General features: G+C 42.3%; 1 protein-coding gene across 5 annotated transcripts in view; it reads left to right on the top strand.

The window, feature by feature from the left end:
- Positions 1–19,474, top strand: part of shisa6b (shisa family member 6b) — a 63,145-nt gene that overhangs the window by 23,403 nt on the left and 20,268 nt on the right. For 2 of the 5 annotated variants that reach the window (XM_086139003.1, XM_086139000.1), the window contains exon 5: positions 17,216–17,254. The exons of the other annotated variants lie outside the window; for them this stretch is intronic. In XM_086139003.1, the coding sequence (XP_085995129.1) occupies positions 17,216–17,254 (39 nt within the window). The remainder of the gene's footprint in view (positions 1–17,215; positions 17,255–19,474) is intronic. 5 annotated transcript variants of the gene reach the window in all.

The raw sequence follows: 19,474 nt of genomic DNA, 5'->3' as shown, positions 1-19,474 counted from the left end.
AAACATTTATAATTCACAAAGTACTTCAAACTGACATTCAGAACTTTGCATTACGACACATTCTGTACTTATTAACATCACACTTATGGAAAAAAATAATCACGTTGGGAGCCTTTAGCGCGGTTAGCAGCGCTACCAATGGTCTTCAATCACGTGCCGTTAGCAACGAGCAGTTAATTAGCCTCGTGCGCCAATTTGAATCAAGTCTTACAGAGTACATGTACACGTTTAAGATGTACTCTGTACATGTTTAAGTTTAGATTGTTAGCTGTTAGCATGTTCACACTTTAGCATGTTCCAGTTAGCATTTAGTCATTTCTCAATACGTTCCCATAGAGCGCATTGGATTAGTGTAGTCTGGGACATTGTCAATATATAAATAAGTTCCAGTCAAATTTTGCTCCATGTGTTATTACGGTTTCACTTCATAATTCAAAGAGCTAAACCTTCCTGCACTGTCAGTAAGAGAAAAGAGGGATGGTATCATGCATATGCGTTGGATTGGGAACAGAAACCAAATCTTTGAATGGTTTTATTCAATTGAGTGGAGTGGGCATTATTTTGGACGTCGTCATCTAGTCTTGTGATATAATTTTGTCAGGTTAACTGTCAAGTTTGAAATGTAAGGGGACGTTTACAAACTTTGAAAGGCTGCGTTGCAGGGCACCTGTAGTTGAAGTTTTGAGAGCAGAATGAAGACAATTATTTTCATTCAACTTTTCTCCCCCCCCCCCCCCCCACGAAGTTTCACAAGTCATTAGTAGGGGATATGCACAAAGTAATTGTTACATATTTATAAAATAACTTTCAAAACAGGCCAAATTGGCCGCATGCTGCCACTGCTGACAGACAGGAGCTTTTATTGTTCTTCCCAGCTCAGTGGAACAGTTTCTATGTCTTAATTACCTCAAGTTTGGCACAGTGCAGCACTGCAGAGCGAGAAGCCACCATGGGGAACACAAGGGGGTGGGCTCAGCTGAGACGGACAGCGGTTGGTGACAGAAGCCAGGGGAGAACGCGATGGAGAGAAAGCCCCCAGCTAACATGCCTAGGGTGACAGATGTGACGGTAGAAGGGGGAGGGGGGCACTTAGATCCCTAAGGAAGAGCCGAAGAAAGCGCAAGATCTATCTCGGAGAAGTCCCACATGCCTGTATAGTAGAATTGAAAGAACGGTAAACCACATCGAGAAAAAAATAAAAATGAGACTGCAGATTCAAGTTCAGTCTCTGGCTCTATATTTAAAGGTTTTGTTTACTGTCAGATCTATTTTGTTGCAAGTACATGCATTCCCCCGGGAAAGACACTTTTGAGAGGTTTCTGAAGTTATACTGCAATGCTACTGTCAGTATGAATTGTACAAAGGAGCTCCAGCTCTAGGGTACAGGTGTACATATATACAGTAAAAAAAAGTAGACGTACATACAGTATATTAGATGCCCTACTCTTCTAAAAATGCCCTACTTTACTGCTCTGAAAAGCATTCTTACATTGTCACAGAATGAGTACTTTTCCATCCAATATGAGAGCCTCTGCCACTTTTTTTTTTTCTTTCAGTGCAGCAGCATGGACAGCAAACTGATTCGCGGCTAAAAGTGGTTTTATTCCGTTTGGGTGTGAATGATGGCAAGCAAGATATTTTGCTAAGTGCAGCCCGAGAGAGGAGAACTACCCCTTCGGCTAGGCAAATTAATTAGGAGCTTGATATACTGTTCCATGAATACATTTTGAAAATAGATTCAAAACTTTCGCTGAACCCACTTGTTTACATGACAACTGTGTTTTTGGGGGATGCACACATTTTAAAAAAAAAAAAAAAAAAAAAAGGGGGGGGTCAAGATGAGATTTTGGAATGTAACACAAACGAAGCATTTTTTTTTTACTTGTATGTGTTTCCAGCAGTGCACATTGTAGCACATTTTACATGCTGACAAAGGGTATTGAAATGTCAGTTTCTTCCGGGATTCCATTGTCATTGTGTTTCGTTCGATAGCGTCATCACCAACTACAGTACGCCCCCCCCCCCTTGCATATTATAGCAAAGCCTTCGGGTCACAACAAGTACATGACAACCATGTGAATTATCGTTGGAAACACAGTTGCCACATAAAATGCTTTAACATGCATTCTCCAGTATCGGATATCATCAGAGATGCTCTTTCCCTACGGTTTATATCATAGACTACTATGCGGCGCTTTAGTCATTTTTAAGCACACAATGTGAATGTGAATCATCCAGTTCAGTCTCTTTATTCTCGGAATGTGGCATTGATCTGTCTGCTCGAGGCAGTCTCCGCCAGCCCGGCCCGCCGTCATCAATATTGCCTCGGGTTGCGTCTAAACAGTGCGGAACTGTTTAGCGGTCCATCAAGGGAAGCGTAAAATGGAGGCTTGTCATGTCCTCGGCGGGGAACTCCACGTACAACTAATATCACCCTTATTGCTCAGGACTATCATAGAGCAGAATTCTGATAGCCTTGTTTTATTGAATGATGTACTATTTATTCATACTACATGGTGTAATGTACACCAATACCCAGATTGATGGTACATCGGCGAAGCAAATAAAGTTGGGGTTTGTTTTGCATCGTAACCATATTTTATCCTAACTGAAAATAGAACGGGGATGTCGAATGATGTTCTTGAGATACATAAAAAAATAAAAATGACATGAGGAATAAGTCACTGGTTAATAGTTGGTAACTTTTAAAAGTCAAACAGTTTCAGAAGACTAATGCAATCTTGATTTTTAAAGAAAAACTGACATTTAAAAAAAATAAAATAAAAATAAAACTAGGCCCGGAGTAAAACTGCTCCTGTCATCGGTTTCATTAACTACGTAATTTCGATGATGATGATTTTCACATTGTAAAACCCATAGTTCCCGGTATCTTAATAAAAGGTTTCTGATATTCATACGTTAAAATACACAAAAGTTGAAACAAAAAAATATCGCACACTTAATATCCCCGTTATTTTGCATTTTCGAATGCAAAGATCAAGTACGACTTTTGTCACGTCTGGGGTCAAATTGCTAATTTAGCGATACATGTCCACATAGTTTATTGTGTCATTTCCCACTTCAATTGCAACTATTTTTCCAAAAAAAAGCAATGAGTAACAAACCTAGCATGTTATCGGAGAATTCTGGAGAGACGCCCCCAGTGCATTTTTTTACCCCCCCCCCCCCCACATCCAGACTGCAAATCGCACGTGCAGCAGACTTGCTGCCCAATCACACGAGAATAAGGGTTGTTATTATACAAATCACCCAAAACTGTGATGTCACAATTTGCCCGAAATTTAAACCAGCTCATTCATTTATAAATTTTTCAGAAATCAGCAGACTTGACGTGTGGGCAGGCACTGCAGAGATCCACCCTTTTATTGACAAACACAAGTCAATATCCCCTAATGTGTCCTCTTTAACACTGATGATGATCACCACATCCCACAATGCAGCACGGCTCTTTCACAATCGGGCAATTGTGGGATATTGCGGTCATTATCCGGCTCGCGGTATCCCTGGAGAATGGAACAATGGCGTGTTGTGTGGTAACTTGCAAGGAAGGGAAGGGAATTTATTTCGCTTTCTTGCCATTGCTGAAGGTGGAACCTGGGCAGACGCTCGATGGCTGGGACCAAGTTTGTGTCTTTGTGTGTGTGTGTGTGTGCGAGTATGTGTGTGTGCTCACATGTGCTAAGCATCTTTCAGTATTGAGCAAAGCGCGATACGGGTTATCTGGCAAGCGGGAACCAGCGCCACCATAAACAGTACGTTGCCTTTCAAGCATGAACAATTTCACGTTAAAAGTGTATCCGGGCAAATATTTACCGACTTTAACTTCATTTGGATCATTTGACGAAAAATCTCCATGGAGAAGTAAACATAATTTTGATCCAGACTCAATCAGACTTCAATTGTTCCCTTGTAACTCTGCCTTTACCGCAGTGGACTGTGTGGCAGACACAGCAAATAAGAAGATATTAAATGAAACAAAAAAGGAATTAGCTTTGCAGTTTCAGCAATGCCTCCGAGGAAATATATTGGTAAATGGAACATGTTTCAAGAGGGGGGATATCTGCAGTGCTGGCAACTCATTGGCTTCAGTCAGGCCTTTTGGCTCACTCATTAACCTTGCAAGGAAGTTGTTTGCATATTTGCATGCACGGCTTTTTAGGCTTGGTGTTCGATTTTGGGTGAGAAGAGAGTGTAATTTTTTTAAATCTTCAACTTGACTTTTTTTTTTTTAATTTAAAGACTAATTTGCTGCTCTTGCAATTTAAAAGTGTTTGCATTATTTGAAAGTATCTTGTTAATTTGGCTTCGGGACGTAGGGCAGAGGTGGGCGATTCATTTTCCAAAAGGCGCATATAAGAAACGGAAACAGTTTTTGAGGGCCATGCCGCTATAACCTCACTTGTGCTCAATATGAAATTAATGCCTTTGTTTACTTTAGCAGTCACGCGTTTACTTTTATTGAGTTGCCGCTTAGTTGACATGGTATGTGGGTGTTGACAATTAAACGTCCATTCAGTTTGTGTACCGCTTCTCCTCGTTAGGGTTTTTTGCATTGAAATAAGACAGAAAAAGTGGGGATCATCTTATATTCGGGGTCTAGACCAGTGCCGGGCAAACTACGGCCCTCGGGCCGAATCCGGCCCGTTGGTTTTTTTAATCCGGCCCGCCGAAGGTTGGTCCACAATTAAGGTTCGATGTGAATGATTGCATTCATTTCAATTGGACTTGTAATGACAGGCATTTCACCGCCAGGTGGCGCATTGACTTAAAGTTGCAGAACACGGGGGGGGCGGGGCAATCTTTTCGACCACCTAGTACCTCTGTATCGCTCTACTTCTACTGGTCTGATCACAACCCATCTGCAGTGATGCACAGGCTAAAATAGGTCATCAACAACACTTTTGTCACTTAAAAAAAGTATATTAATACCGTACTTTCATGCTTTTGTTCTGTTGATGTTTGATATGGACTGTCAACAAATGCAGTTTTTTTTTAATGTACCATAGCTCGTGCTGACCTGGCCCTTCTGTCAAATTTTAAAAGTCAATGCGGCCCCCGAGCCAAAAAGTTTGCCCACCCCTGGTCTAGACACTATATTTTTATATTTTCTGTATAAAAATTAATTTGGTGTTCAAAAAGTATTTTTTCAAACTTGAGTCTTGAAAAAGAAGTTGTCTTATAATCAGAGCCGTCTTATATTTGGGCCAATATGGTAAAAAAACTGAATCACAGATCATGACTGAAGGCGGGGGGGGGGGGTAATTTTGGCTGGCTGGATGGATGGATGGCTAAACGATACGTTGGGGTTCACTTGGTTAGAATTCCTCCCTCATCTTGCGATCTGGCGTTCGTGCTGATGCACGCATACAGTTTATGCGCGCTCATGGGAAATCCCTTTGGCTTGATCGCTGCCATGCTTTAATAAACCGCCCAAAGAACTGATCTTTAAAAAAAACACTAAATGTCTTATCGTGACACATTTCCGTCATGATCATGTCAAGGAGGAAAATGTATAGATTTGGTGATATTTTAAGAACAGAACTGAGTAACAGAACATCGATCTTTGGTTGAAAGACATGCTTTCAAGGTTCTGGGAGGAAAAAAAACACTGAGGGGTGTTAAAATGTACTGCATGTACTCCATTAGGAGAAAGCTCTTTGGATCGCATTAATTACTCATCCCCCCGTGTAGATCCAAGTTTATGTGCTTGAAAAGACCACCCTACTACTCTCGTCTCCTTACAGGAAGTGCCGCTCAAGGTTGGCTCGGGCGTCTCTCCCGAAATACCCTTCAGATTTGCCACAGGGACATCCAAGGGGACAAAATCAGAGGGATATTTCACAAAGTCCTCCGCCCTCTGTCATAAATAGCTCCGTTGCCGTCCGTCCTTCAAGGCTGTGTGCCGCTCATAGGCCTGATTGATAGGAATGTGCCTTAATCCATTATTTTGGCTCATTGATTGAGCCCAGCAATGAGAGATCGGCGTTACGGCTGGTAACGGGAAACCTCCTATGAGATGACTGCGTCACACAGATACGAGCAGAGGTTGTCAGCCACCGGCCTAACTAATCACCCCCGTGCCGTGAGAAATGGCTATGAAAGCAATCGCGGGGGAAATGCATCATCTCGACACAGTCTCAATCTATCAAACTGCCTCGCTTTCATTTGACTGAAATGCATGCCAATTTGAAATATGACGCTATGTAAGAGTCAGTGGGAACATGTTGGCCGGGGAACCGCAGAATGTAATAATTAAGCACACCCATCAACATCGATTGTATTTCATCTATTGACGTGGACGTGTTGTGCGTTTCAAGTCCTTTCTCCCGAGAGAACAATTCAAGCATGGCTCCGGTGCATAATTACAAAAAAAAAAACAACAACAAAAAAAACATGCTTCACTGGTTTAGACGGAGTTACAATATACTACAGCAGTTATTTTCCACTTGACTCATCTTTCAAGTTGTTACCCTACATGACATGAATCTGGGAGTCGCTTACACACCAGCAGAAAACTGTTTGGGGGGGGGGATTAAAAAAAATAGTTTGATTTGTCGCTTCTGCAAGGAAAAACCGTGAGTAGGTGTTCAATGCAGGCTAACTCATCTTTTGAGACGTCGATGTAGGAGGAATTCCCTGGTATTCGGATGCTATCAAATGTGATCTACCGACTTTATTTATTTATATAAAAAGATAATGAGAAATCTTTACGGGGAGAATAGACACTAGTGGACCTTGCAAAACGGCAGGACCCCACATTTTCTATCCTTCCTTGACTCCGACAAATTGGGCTGAATGGAATCCGCCACGGGGGGGATGGAGTCAAAACGAGCTGTGGAGAGTGAACCGTATGCACACCTCCCACTAAACATCAGTCATGATAGAAGGGTACTTGGACTTAATGTTGATCTCCCCGGGCAGACTAAGCGGCGTGACGCACTGGTCAGCCGGACGTCCCGGTCACCGCCCCCACCTTCGCACCAACCGGCAGCCATGCCCACGCAATTGCAGAGCACCCGGCCTTGCGCCGGTGTGTGGGTGGGTGGCTCCTCCATGCCGCAAGGCGTTGTCCAGCGTCGGGGAAACCGCCAAGCGTATGCTACCCATGTCATTCAAGTGACTCATCCTACAATGGATTTGAACTCATTCCCTCCCATTAACAGGCAGCTGTATTCATCCATCCATTTTCTGATCCGCTTATCCTCACAAGAGTCACTGGGGGTGCCGGAGCCTATGCCAGCTGTCTTCGGGCAGTAGGCGGGGGACACCATGAACCGGTTGCTAGCAAATCGCAGGGCACACAGAGACGAACAACCATCCACGCTCACACTCACACCTAGGGACAATTTAGGGGTTTCATCAGTCTGCCATGCATGTTTTTGGAATGTGGGAGGAAACCGGAGTACCCGGAGAAAACCCACGCAGGCCCCGGGAGAACATGCAAACTCCACACAGGGAGGCCAGAGTTGGAACTGAACCTGGTACCTTTGCACTTTGAGATCGAGGCGCTAGCCACTGGCCCACCGGATTTAAGGGCTATCAATCAATGTCCAGTCCACTCCAAAAGCCTCTCTGTACCGTTTGATCAAAAAGTGGAATGCATGGACATCTGCTTAGCGTTGCCATATCGGCAGGAAGCGCTAAAGGAGCATGTTGTAGCTAGCCGTTCATATCTATGGCTGTTGTTCTCTCTTTGATTTTTATTTTAAATTGCCTTTCAAGATGACATGTCTGTTCTTGGTGTTGCATTTTATCAAATACCCCCCCCCCCCCCAAATGTGACGTATACTCCAGTGCGACTTATGTTTATGGAGCGGAATCGTCGCAATATCATTTATTTTTGTCTTTTATGCACTTTATGGGTGATGTGGTTTATACCCTGGAGTGATTTATAATCCGGAAAATACGGTATGTGTTTTGTTTCTTTTATAATATACAGTATAATATACATTTTTTTTTTACGTTTCAGCGCGACTGCTCATCATTCAGCCCAAAGATGCTACGTACATCCACTGCTCACATTTCTTTCATGCAGACATTTAAAATTCCAGTGAGCCGCCGACATTTTACCATTTTGAAACGGGCAATTTGAAAGTGGATTAACCTTTTATACCCAAATTTGAGCCGGCTCAATGGGTTTTTTTCTGAGAACGACTAGCATCAGCAGTAATCAAACTTAATCTCAAACACATAGACCGATGGCGAAATGCATTAGGCTACCCTTCAGTGAGACGGTATGGATATTTAAATATATTTAAATGCCTACATATGGTCCGCGAAAGGTTCATCACGTTCACACGCCCTCAAGCCGCCCCCAGCCTGATCTGCCAGGGCGCAAAATTAATCACCGTTGCCGCTGATGCGACCGGTGGCGCTTTTGTGAAATGTTAATAAAGTCATACCGCAAGCCCCGTGGCTGCTCGCTAAATCTCAATGACTTCATTAGCTCGTCACCGCGAGTCATGACGCACGGTGCCAAAAGCCATTAAACCACAACGGAAAATCCAGTCCGTGGGCTTTCCGCGCCGCTTGGATACGCTCTGCTGGTTTTCACATAATAACTGACATATCAATAGTTGCGGGAGTACGTCGAAATCAATATGCGGATTTGTCTCGCGCTCGTCGCAAAACGTATCGCAAATTGTGCACGCCTCATCAAGTCACGTCGGCTTTTGTGCCGATGTCGACAGTCCTTTTAATGCTGATGTTGAGCGCAGGATAGAATGGCAGTCAAGAATTAATTACCTGACACGGATGTCCCCCCCCCCCCCCATTCATGGCAACATAACCCTTCTTTCAAATGTATACACCTGGAAACAGTAAATGGAAAATCGAAACATCGTAGGAGAAGTGAGTGGAAAGGTCAGAAAAGAATAGTTGATCTTTAAGCAAATGACTTTTTAGTCCTCATTCAATCAAATCTCTGATTTGTGTAGAAACGCACCACAACCCCCCCCCCCCCACCCCCACCCCACCACCATATACGACACTGCGTATTTATGTTTCCTTTGTTGGACTCCTGCAAAATGATAATTAAATTGAAAACTGCGGGCTTGTTTCCCCTATGTGCATTTAAAGAAAGCGTTATCTTTGCCAATGACTGACAGTTGACTGAAAACCTGCAGTTCTCTCTCTCCTATTTCAGCATGAAGGCAGTCCACCCACACGGTCTCCTTATTGTTATGGCTCCATTATTAATGAGTTTTGAATTAACGGGCTATGGAACGTCTTCCACTGGAGCCCCTGCGGGGTCTGATAAAAATTAATTTAATTGGACATAAAGAACTTACCGTGGCAGCAAGGAACAATTGTTTGTTTTATTCCCCCCCCCTACCCCCCACACACCCTCACAGTTTGAACGTGTAATTTACAATATGTTCAATACAAAAAAAATGACAGATGTAAACATAGCAGAAAACAGCGATAGCCGAGATCGACTCCAGCTCAAACAAAACCCTAATGAGTACACGCGGGATAGAAAGTGAATGAATGGATGGGAGGCTTAAAAAAAAAAAAAAAAACTGAAAATGCCTAGTAGATGATCCATGGTTGCTGCGGCAACAACACTAGAACTGTTTAATTTTAATTTGAGTTGTATCCAATTAAAATGAGCACACATTTGCATTGAAGGGCAATGAAAAATCCTGCGTCATTATTTCCGAAACTATCATCAGTTCCCGTTTTCCTGACAGCATTTGGAACCGCGATTTTGAAATCGATTAAGTTGTTTATAGGGAACTGGCATCCGCACTGTGTTTTTATCATAATTGTACAATGCATGTCTGCTAAATTCAAAGTTTTGAGAGAGCTTAAAAAAAAGATGACTGCAGAACAGAGAAAACGCAGGGATGCTACCTTCATATCGGAAGGAGTTAATCAATACAATGACACCTATAAGGGCGTCGACCATCCAATTCGGCATGCTATTTAAAATAATTTTTAAATAGCGGCAATTCAATGAATCACTTCTACATTCAAATATTAGCATCATATAAAACCCAAACAGACAATGCGAAAGTTGTTTTTCATTTTTCGTGTCCCAAGTGAAAGAAAAAAAAAATAATTAAATGGCTCTGAATAGTAAATGCCAAAATTAAACACCCTGAACTTTGACGACGGGTCCACAAACATGTTGAACGAGTTTACCGCTTCACATAAAAACGACCAACAGGTCACTTTCTGGTGGTAATTTTTTTCTTTTATTATTATGGCGTACTCATCTATCGAGCAGCCAAAATTGGTCTCTGTGCATCACTTTCACCCTTTTCTCAGTTTTAAAGCATGAAGAACGGCCATATTAACTTTGCTGGCCATGAGATCTTCTGAAAGCAGATTAAAAATTACTTCAGCGTCTCGCTAAAAATGAGTCATTAGGAAAGTCAGAAAAACCCGCCTCCACCGTTTGTTTTTTTTTTCCCCGACACACCAGCACCACCAGGTGCTTGCGTGCATCCCGGGCTGCTCAGCCACGGTCTGAGGACTCACGCTTTATTTATTCATTCCTTTTAATAATAAAAATGTGAAAAATGCCAGCAGAGAGCATTCCGCCCCCCGCCCCCCCCCACCCTCATTTGTTGCACATGTAATATTTGAATTGAATTGAATTGTGATGCCCAGTCATTAAACGTTGGCTAGCGTGCTTAACTTTCTCTACACTACATATTTGGAATGGAAAATTTGATGTTTCACAACTTTTATGATTTTTTTTTTCTTGCATTTTTATTTTCTTTTTTTTTTTAGATTAAGTAATAAATAAATAAATAAGGATGAGGCCTCCGCGTGGGTGGTCAAGCATGCCGCTGGCCCACACGTGACGCATTAATGTCAACAGTCAATGCAGTCCGCTCGAAGAAAATTCCGTGCATATCCCCCCCCACCACCAACAAACACGCCAGACGTTTCCATCGGTCATCTGCAAATCGGGAGTCCCTCAGTGTGACGTTTCAAGAAGGTCCGTTCGGTCTCGACCCACTTTGTGACAATTCCAGTGCAGGACAATAATCTACGGACTTTCCGTCAGTATTGATAGAATGCCCATCTCTGATGGGAAGCTATTTTAGATTGATACACTAATAAGGGTAAAAAAAAAAGTGGGCTGGTCTAAGGGATGAAACTCCAGGATTGAAAATAAATCCCACTGTGGCCATGGTTAGTTGGAAAAAGATTGTTTCGAATCTTGTGTAAACTACACTATACTGTCGCAGTGCCATTTGATTTTAGTTCTTCATCCTCTATTTTTTTTTCCCCCTCTGTCCTCCAGCACAATTCTCTATAATAAGCTTGTGCACAAGAGATGAGATATGATTCTTGGAATTAAAACAGCATTTGCCCCTTTGATCATGTGGTACTATAGAACGCCGAAATAGGACTCGCCCTTCTTTATCGAATCTCGCCACTCAGTCATATAATCTTACTCCCGTGTACGCTGCTCTAACTGCGCTTGGAGGATCGCTCTTTGCGATGAAGCATTAATGAAGTACGCTTTTCTTCTTGCAAGAAGAAAAAAAAAACAAAAAAGGAACTTTTGTACTCTGGCTTTGTTAATTGCATCAGAATTGGCTTTCACGCTCAACAATGCCAACTGCTGAACCCAATCAGCGCAAATATGTAACATGCTGCTTTACCAATGTTTCACGAACATTGACTAAACGATTTCCACCGTCATTTATCTTCGTTCCACGACATCGATTTTCACATATTTTACTGGAAAAATAGCCTCATTTACTCTCTCGCGCAAGCTCATGAGTGTCCTCGCCCTCATAAACTGCAAGTGAGAAGCACCATTATCAAAAAGCCATGTTATCATCTAATATAGAGGCCGACGTGGGATGGTGCTGCTGGCAGCGTGGTTATGTAAGCCGCTTTCTCAGGGACTGATAGCAATCCAATACACCCAGCAGGGGAGCAATGGTGTGTGTGTGTGTGTGTGCGTGCGTGTGTGTTTCGGTGTTGGGGATGTGAAACAAATCACACATTTGAGTTTTACACCCATTATTTTACCACAGGTACAGAAGGATTCACTTTGTCACGCTGGTTGATTTGCTAATATGCTAATGTCAGCGTAATTAGCGAAGCAGATAACGCTGGCGAATCTTTGCTCAGTGAGGTGTTGATTAAAAGAATTCAAAAACCTGGGTGAGATAGAAATTGTCTTCTAGGCAGGGGTGTCAAACAAATTTTTGTTGCGGGCCACATTGTATTTACGGTTTGCCTTGGAGGACCGTTATGAATTTTGGAAAACCATATAAATGTTTAATCACCTCCACATATTACATACACAGCACACAACAAATTGATGAGTAACTAGTTTTAAAATCAGAAATCAAGAATAATGACTGTTATTGTGGATTACATATGACAATTTGAAATTTGGTTCAGACTTTAGCAAGCATCATGGAACTCGACATGCTTGATTTGCTTTCGCGGGCCACATAAAATAAGGTGGCGGGCCGGATCTGCCCCCCGGGCCTTGACTTTCACAACGACACACACACCTGTGTTCCAGGGAATCAGAACTTTCCACCACAATACTGACAATCTGCATAACTCCTCCAATATATTTAAATTTGGAATTCATCTTTACCTCGAATTAAAATTTAAGCTGTTCAAAGATGCTAGTTGCTAATACAAGGCTTCAGAAGCAGTCTGGCGCTGAGGCGAATTTGTCGCGTAAGGTATTTTGAACAAGACCCGCCCTATGTGTGTGGCTTAATTGTGTCCAAATGAATTAATCCATTTATAGTATAAAGATTAAAACCACCAATTGTATGAGTCTAATTAACAGCCACTAGCCAATTGGCGGCAGGGTACGGCAGTTTTTTTTGTCTTCGTAGCGTGACAAATCCAGATTGCCAACCTGCACAACTTCCAAGATGGAATGAAAAAATAATAATTCAACACAATGACAGCACACCTACACTGGAATGAAAGTGTGAAAAACAAACGGCGCTGGGCATGGATGGATGTAAAAGTTGGCCGAAGTAGGTGCAATAAAATTGTCCGGAGCCAGGATGTTCGCTTCTGCGGCGTGTTCAAGGAAAATGGTATACGGAAGCAATATATCCATCCATCCATTTTCCGAATCGCTTTATCCTCACAAAGGTCGCGAGGGGTGCTGGAGCCTATCCCAGCAGGGGGAAACCCTGAACCAGTTGCCAGCCAATCGCAGGGCACACATAGACCAACAACTATCTGTGCTCACATTCACTCCAAGGGACAATTTAGAGTGTTCCATCAGGCTGCCATGCATGTTTTTGGAATGTGGGAGGAAACCGGAGTACCCGTAGAAAACCCACGCAGGCACGGGGAGAACATGCAAATTCCACAAAGGGAAGCCCGGAATAGAACCCTGCACCTCCGCACTGTGTGCTCGACGTTCCAACCACTAGACCACCGGGCCGCCCAGGAAGCAATATATCATTAAAAAAAAAAACATTTGATCAAAAATGAAGTCGCTACCATGCCAAAGGTTAATATATAATGTAGAGTATACGCCTATAGTTCACTGTGGAAAGCTTAAAAGTGCATGTCATGGCCCCTTGTAGTTATGCAGCCTATCAATGTCGGTTGAAATAACTCATCACACATCTCCTTGTCCATTCACACTCATATACACACATTTACTGTAAACCGAGGCTACATCACCGCTTGGTGAATTTTCTGGTTCAGCAAACACACATTCAGTGCCGCACAACTGGATGGCGTTTGGATTGGTACAATGGCGCAGAGACGAGATTGGCTTGGAGATTTGGTATGTACGCAAAATTTGTCAGGGAGGGGTTTGAGTTTCCGAGCTCATGTTTTCGATTTTGAGTGACAAAAGGGTTGCGTTGCGGGGAGGGCGGGAGGGTTCACTCCATTTGCCGCTCTTCTGGTTGTCTATCCCTTGTTGCTGTGCAGCAATGGGGTGTCTCTGTATGTGAAGATGTCTGTGACAGAGCGCTGTTCCAATTAAGGAGCACTACCAGTGTTGTTTACAGTGCAGCCTCCGACAAAATGTGTGCCATTTGTAACCCGGCCTCAGAAGTCTGAATTTTATGAATTTCATCCCTCCGCAGTCACCTTTGGAATTTATCTCTCCGCTCTGGCTTCTGGAAAATTACATGTCAAAATAAATGACTGCTTTACGTGGCGGGCCTTGTAAGAAATGAGAGGATTGTTTGTTTCTGGCGGTGCGAGAGTAAAATGCAAAATCTTCCTGCAAGCACGCCTCAGTGAGAAGAAACTATTTGCTGAAACAACACACACATTGCAAAATACACGGCGTCATACTGCGATAAGAGGAAATGTTTCTTTGAGGTCTACTGTAAATAAAAGGGTGGTGTCGGTTGCGAAAGATCTGAAAGGCAGAAGCAGGTTCCTGGTTGGGAGACGATTTTTTTTTTTTTTTAACTCAGAATTCTTTTTTCAAAAAAATAAAATAAAAATAGGAAATCAAACGTTAACGTTTGGGGTAGACTAAGCTGTGTTGAAAAAGTTCAAAAGGGAGCTGTGCGCCACTTTGGGCGTGAACATAGCAGATTCGTTTCTTTCGCCGATGGGAACGGCTGCTTTCTTACCCTTTAAATGCTGCATCTGAGAGTGGCGCTGATAATCCTTGACATGGCACAAGTTCAATTTATGGAAAACGAAGAAAGAAAATAATTGAAGCAGCAGAAACGTTGAGGGGCCGATTGACAGTCGAGCCGAAAGGGAAAAAAAAAAATGAGTCAAAAATCACATCGCTGTTGAATACTCAGATATGATAAAATAGCGTGTAAAAGCCACAAGATGGATCAGCAAGCCACATATTCTGCTTCAACTTGCCATATTTGACTTTGTACATCATATCCCATCCTGCAGGAATTCCTCACCCCTTTTGTTCGCTTTCAAAAAGCCAAAAGCATTGAACACGGCAAGCAAAGAATGCAGGGAAAGGAAGCGTCTCTTCTGGGGGTGGGGGGGGACACGTTGCAACTATCAATACTTTATCCTTGTCACCCTTGTCTTACATTATTCATTTCATTCATGTGATCATTTTATAGGCATTGATTGATACTTGGCTGTGATCCAGCAGCAGATTTATTCCTGTATTGGAACTACAGTCTGTAATTACTTGCAGACACTAATCAGTGCGCAATTACAACAACTCATTGCCACATTAAAATCATTAAGCTAAATTAAACTGAAAAAAAAAAACAACAAAAAAAAAAACGTACTTTGGATTTATGAAATGATATTGTCACACTGATATGGAGCAAATGTTTTGATTATCCATTTTCCACGTAAAATATGTCCTCACCCTTCGAGGGACACCGGTTACTACAGTGGACAGCATATCATGTTGCAGGGTGCATGAAAGGGTTAATGTAACAGCAACCATCAATCCCTGTATTATATATATTTTTGAATTATTATGAGAGATAGTGTGCAAACCGTCTGAGTAAACTGCTGTATCTTTTTTAAGAAATGCATTCGGATGACGTCTGGAGCTTTCAGTCAAGTGCAGAGGCACTCTGTTGTTGTTTGAAGGCAATTGATTCCAGGAAGCCATATTTGGTTGGATTTTTAAGCGACAGTATCTTTGCCTTTAGTCATGACAAAGAAGAAAGCAAATCAGGGTGAAAGCAAAAATCATAAATAAAAATGAATAAATAAGAATAAACTCCAAAATGTGACCCATGGTGAGATCTATTTGAAATTCAAACTGTACAACTTAAGGGGGTGTATTATATACGTGTATTTCATAGCACGTAGCAGATCATCAAAGTGTGTCAACAAGCAGTCAATTAACAGTGCGGGAAACACACACAGTAGCAAAACCTGTTGGGATATTAATCTAAAAAAAAAGTAATGAGTAAAAATTAAATGAAAATTACCAAATCAAAATAAGACATTTAAATAAATAACTCATGAAACTGGCCTAGCCAAAAAAAATTACATTACACACACACAAAAAAAAAAAAAGACCATAGGGACACACTGAACCAAGGCATGCCGTCTAATTAACTAATTCACTCCCAAAGACGTTTTTAAACGTCTTTTCAGACTTGGGCTAGAATTGGCTTGTACTGAATGAGTTAACATCACAGATCAGCTCGTCGGCCTTGTAAGACGGTGACAAGTCGTCACTGTGCCGTTTGGTGACATGGCGTGTACCACACTAAACACGGACAAGAGGAACTGAAAAAGAGAGTTGTCGCAAGAGATGAGAAAGAAATTATTGATGATGATTTTTTAGTTCGGGCGGCCCGGTAGTCCAGTGGTTGGCACGTCGGCTTCACTGTGCAGAGGGTTCAATTCCAGCTCCGTCCTCCCTGTGTGGAGTTTGCATGTTCTCCCCGGGCCTGCGTGGGTTTTCTCCTGGTGCTCCGGTTTCCTCCCACATTCCAAAAACATACATGGCAGGCTGATTGGACGCTCTAAATTGTCCGTAGGTGTGAGTGTGGGTGTGAATGGTTGTTCGCCTCTGTGTGCCCTGCGATTGGCTGGCAACTGATTCAGGGGTGTCCCCCGCCTACTGCCCGATGACGGCTGGGATAGGCTCCAGCACCTCCCGCGACCCTAGTTAGGATCAAGCGGTTCGGAAAATGGATGGATGGATGGATTTTTGAGTTCAACATGCTATTCATATCAAACTATAGATTGACGGACAAACAGTGTTCCTCGCGGGTTATTTATTTTCTCTTCATGGACACGTCTTACTCTCTTGTTATGATTCCTATGTGGTTGTAACTGAAATGAGATGTTATTGAGGAGAGGCATATTTCTAAATTGGAGGGAGAGAAACTGCGTCGTTGCGCTCCAGTGCAGTCTTGCCATGTCCCGATCCATTGTGTCCTTTTTGCATTGAAATGCTGACACGTGCCGTTTGAATGTTTCCATAAACCTCCCACTCTTATCAGTCCACTCATGTGGAAAATCTGAAATTCATGCTAATCAGCCTATTTGCGGCGCCGCTTTCCATTTCTCAACGCGCCTACCTCTCCTTATCGTGAATATAGACGTTTATTTGGTCCGTGGGTTTGAGGTCAACACCGGCGTGTTGTTTTTTTTTTTTTTACAGTTTTGCAATTTTGAGGTTTTATTCTTCAACCCTGACTCCTCAACCTAAATACTCGCTGTTCAATATTTTGTTGTGATTGTCATTGTCATGTTTTTGATCTCATCCAAAACCGAATCGTCTAATAGATAACCGCTTGGTTGTGTTTTCTAGGAGAAAAACATTGGCCCGTCCGCTCCCAGAGTCACCATGGTAGGGATGGCTGTTCTTCGTTAAACGGTCAAAGTTGCCTCTAATCACTTCCTGTTTACATTTTTCCTGACTCAAGTCGAAAAGTATTTCAGATAAAAATCCATCACTTGAATTTGGGATTGAATATTTTGAAAGTGCTTCGAGGCATCTTATACCTGCTGTGTAAATTCCAGTGCATTGCCACTAACCTGTGTCTTCCGAGTTCTGTTGTCCGTGTCCCAAAGATGAACACGTGTGTAGCTTTGTCCCTGTGCTCTTGTTCTCGGGGTGTAGCCGTACATAAACTACAATTCGAAACCCTTCAACAGTCCATTCACACCAACATAGTTTAAGACAGAACCTATCAATCTTTCTTGCATCTTAACGCCAATGGCGATATGTGTATTTAATGTCACGATGCAACCAAGGGTTGAGGAAATTCAGTCCAGAGTTATAACTGGTCGAAAAAAAGCTAGCTGCATTTCAAATGCATCTACTTCAAGCTTCTTCGTGACAACGTGGAAGCTTTGAGCTCAAACTCGATTCATTCTGGGCCGCTGGCCGCTGTTCAGATTTCGAAACCTAAACATCTCAGAGGAATTAAATTTCAGAGTGAAATTGCTATCGTAAAACCTTTCGGTAACAGTGCAATTTCAAGTAACTTGACATCATTTTTAAAATCATTAATGCATAGATCACAGGTGTCAAAGTCAAGGCCCGGGGCCCAGATCCGGCCCGCCAGTTAATTTCACGTGGCCCGCAGAAGCAAATCAGGCATGTCGACTTGCATGATCCTCGCTAAAATCTGGACCTCAATGTCAAACTGTCATGTGGAATAAATAACGTAGATATTCTGCAATAATTTTGTTACCCCGTTTACACCCCCGAACAATAATTGAACAAACTATTACAGTTGACTGATTTCAAAACTAGCAATTGATCAATTTGTTGTGTACGAGAAAAAAACCTGTTAAATTTACTCAATTGTATTTTGTCAAGTGGCTGCCCACATTAGAATCATCTGGATTATTAGTATTTTTTAAAGTAGATGTATAATCTACTTTAAAAAAATATCTTGATGCAGGTGATTTTAGTTTGTGCAACCACTTGACGGAATAAAATGTAGTAAATTCAACACACAGGTTTTTTTTTTCAAGTCTACCTCGACGTTTCCTCAGCCATCTTGTGTTTGAAATGATTCCAAAAATAGCGTTGCATAAATATTTGGATGAAATACTGTACATATTGAGGAAATTGTATTTCCTGCCATTACTTTGCGCGCGATTGTGCATCCAAACAATGTTGGTCCGAAATACACATTCATTATGTACTGCTACACCCCAATCAGGTTCTGTTTCAATCGGTAACCTACCGATGCAGGCTAGTCTTGGAAAAAAATAAAAATAATGTGATGAATACCACTGCAATTCTTTGTGATTCATGCCGCCTTTGTGCCCGAGCTATTTGGTCCTAATTAAGCAGAATCCCAGCAAAACACAGAGATATGAAATGTTAATAATGGATTGTACCTCTTGATGTTTGTTGCAGCTGACCTACATTGTACTTTTATTTTTTCTTTCATCCTATTGTGCATTCAAACCCAACTGGTCCCCTTTCACGCCTCTGTACGCAAACGTGAACTGTATGTTTTTTGATCTGCTTAAACTGGAGTAATATCTGTGTCGTCAACTTGAAACGAACGTCCTAAGCGCGACGGCGCGCACGCTCAACTGTGCGTCTCGGTGGAGAGGAGGTCTGGTTCTATGAAGGCATGGATAAAGGCAGTTTTGATGATGTTACTTCTTTTATTTGAAGAAGACATCAGATAAATCTGTGCTTATCCTTGCTCACGCTATGCGGACCCTCTAGCTCTTCCTCGCCTCCACTCAAAGGAAGTCTGCTTCTCAACAGTCTGCAAATGGAGTCTGTTGGTATGTCAATCAACTGCTGGGAGAAATCACTTGCTTCTCAATATACAGTCTGCTATATACACTTATACCGCATTTTCCGCACTATAAGGCACACCTAAAAGCATTCAATTTTCTCAAAAGCCGACAGTGCGCCCTATAATCCGATGCGCCTTTTGTATGAAATTAGTCTTTTTATATTTCCCATTGAGTTGTTTCCCTCTTAGTGTTCCGATGTCATCTAGTGGTGATTATTAGCAGGAACCAATTGCAATCTAAAAGGGGTTCCGCCCGACACTAATTGACATGCGCATTCGCCAACACACACACAAAC

This window comes from Hippocampus guttulatus, chromosome 19 (assembly GCF_054856545.1).
Source record: "Hippocampus guttulatus isolate MCC_2025c chromosome 19, RoL_Hgut_1.0, whole genome shotgun sequence".
Lineage (NCBI taxonomy): Eukaryota > Metazoa > Chordata > Actinopteri > Syngnathiformes > Syngnathidae > Hippocampus > Hippocampus guttulatus.
This window is presented reverse-complemented; position numbering and strand designations above follow the sequence as displayed.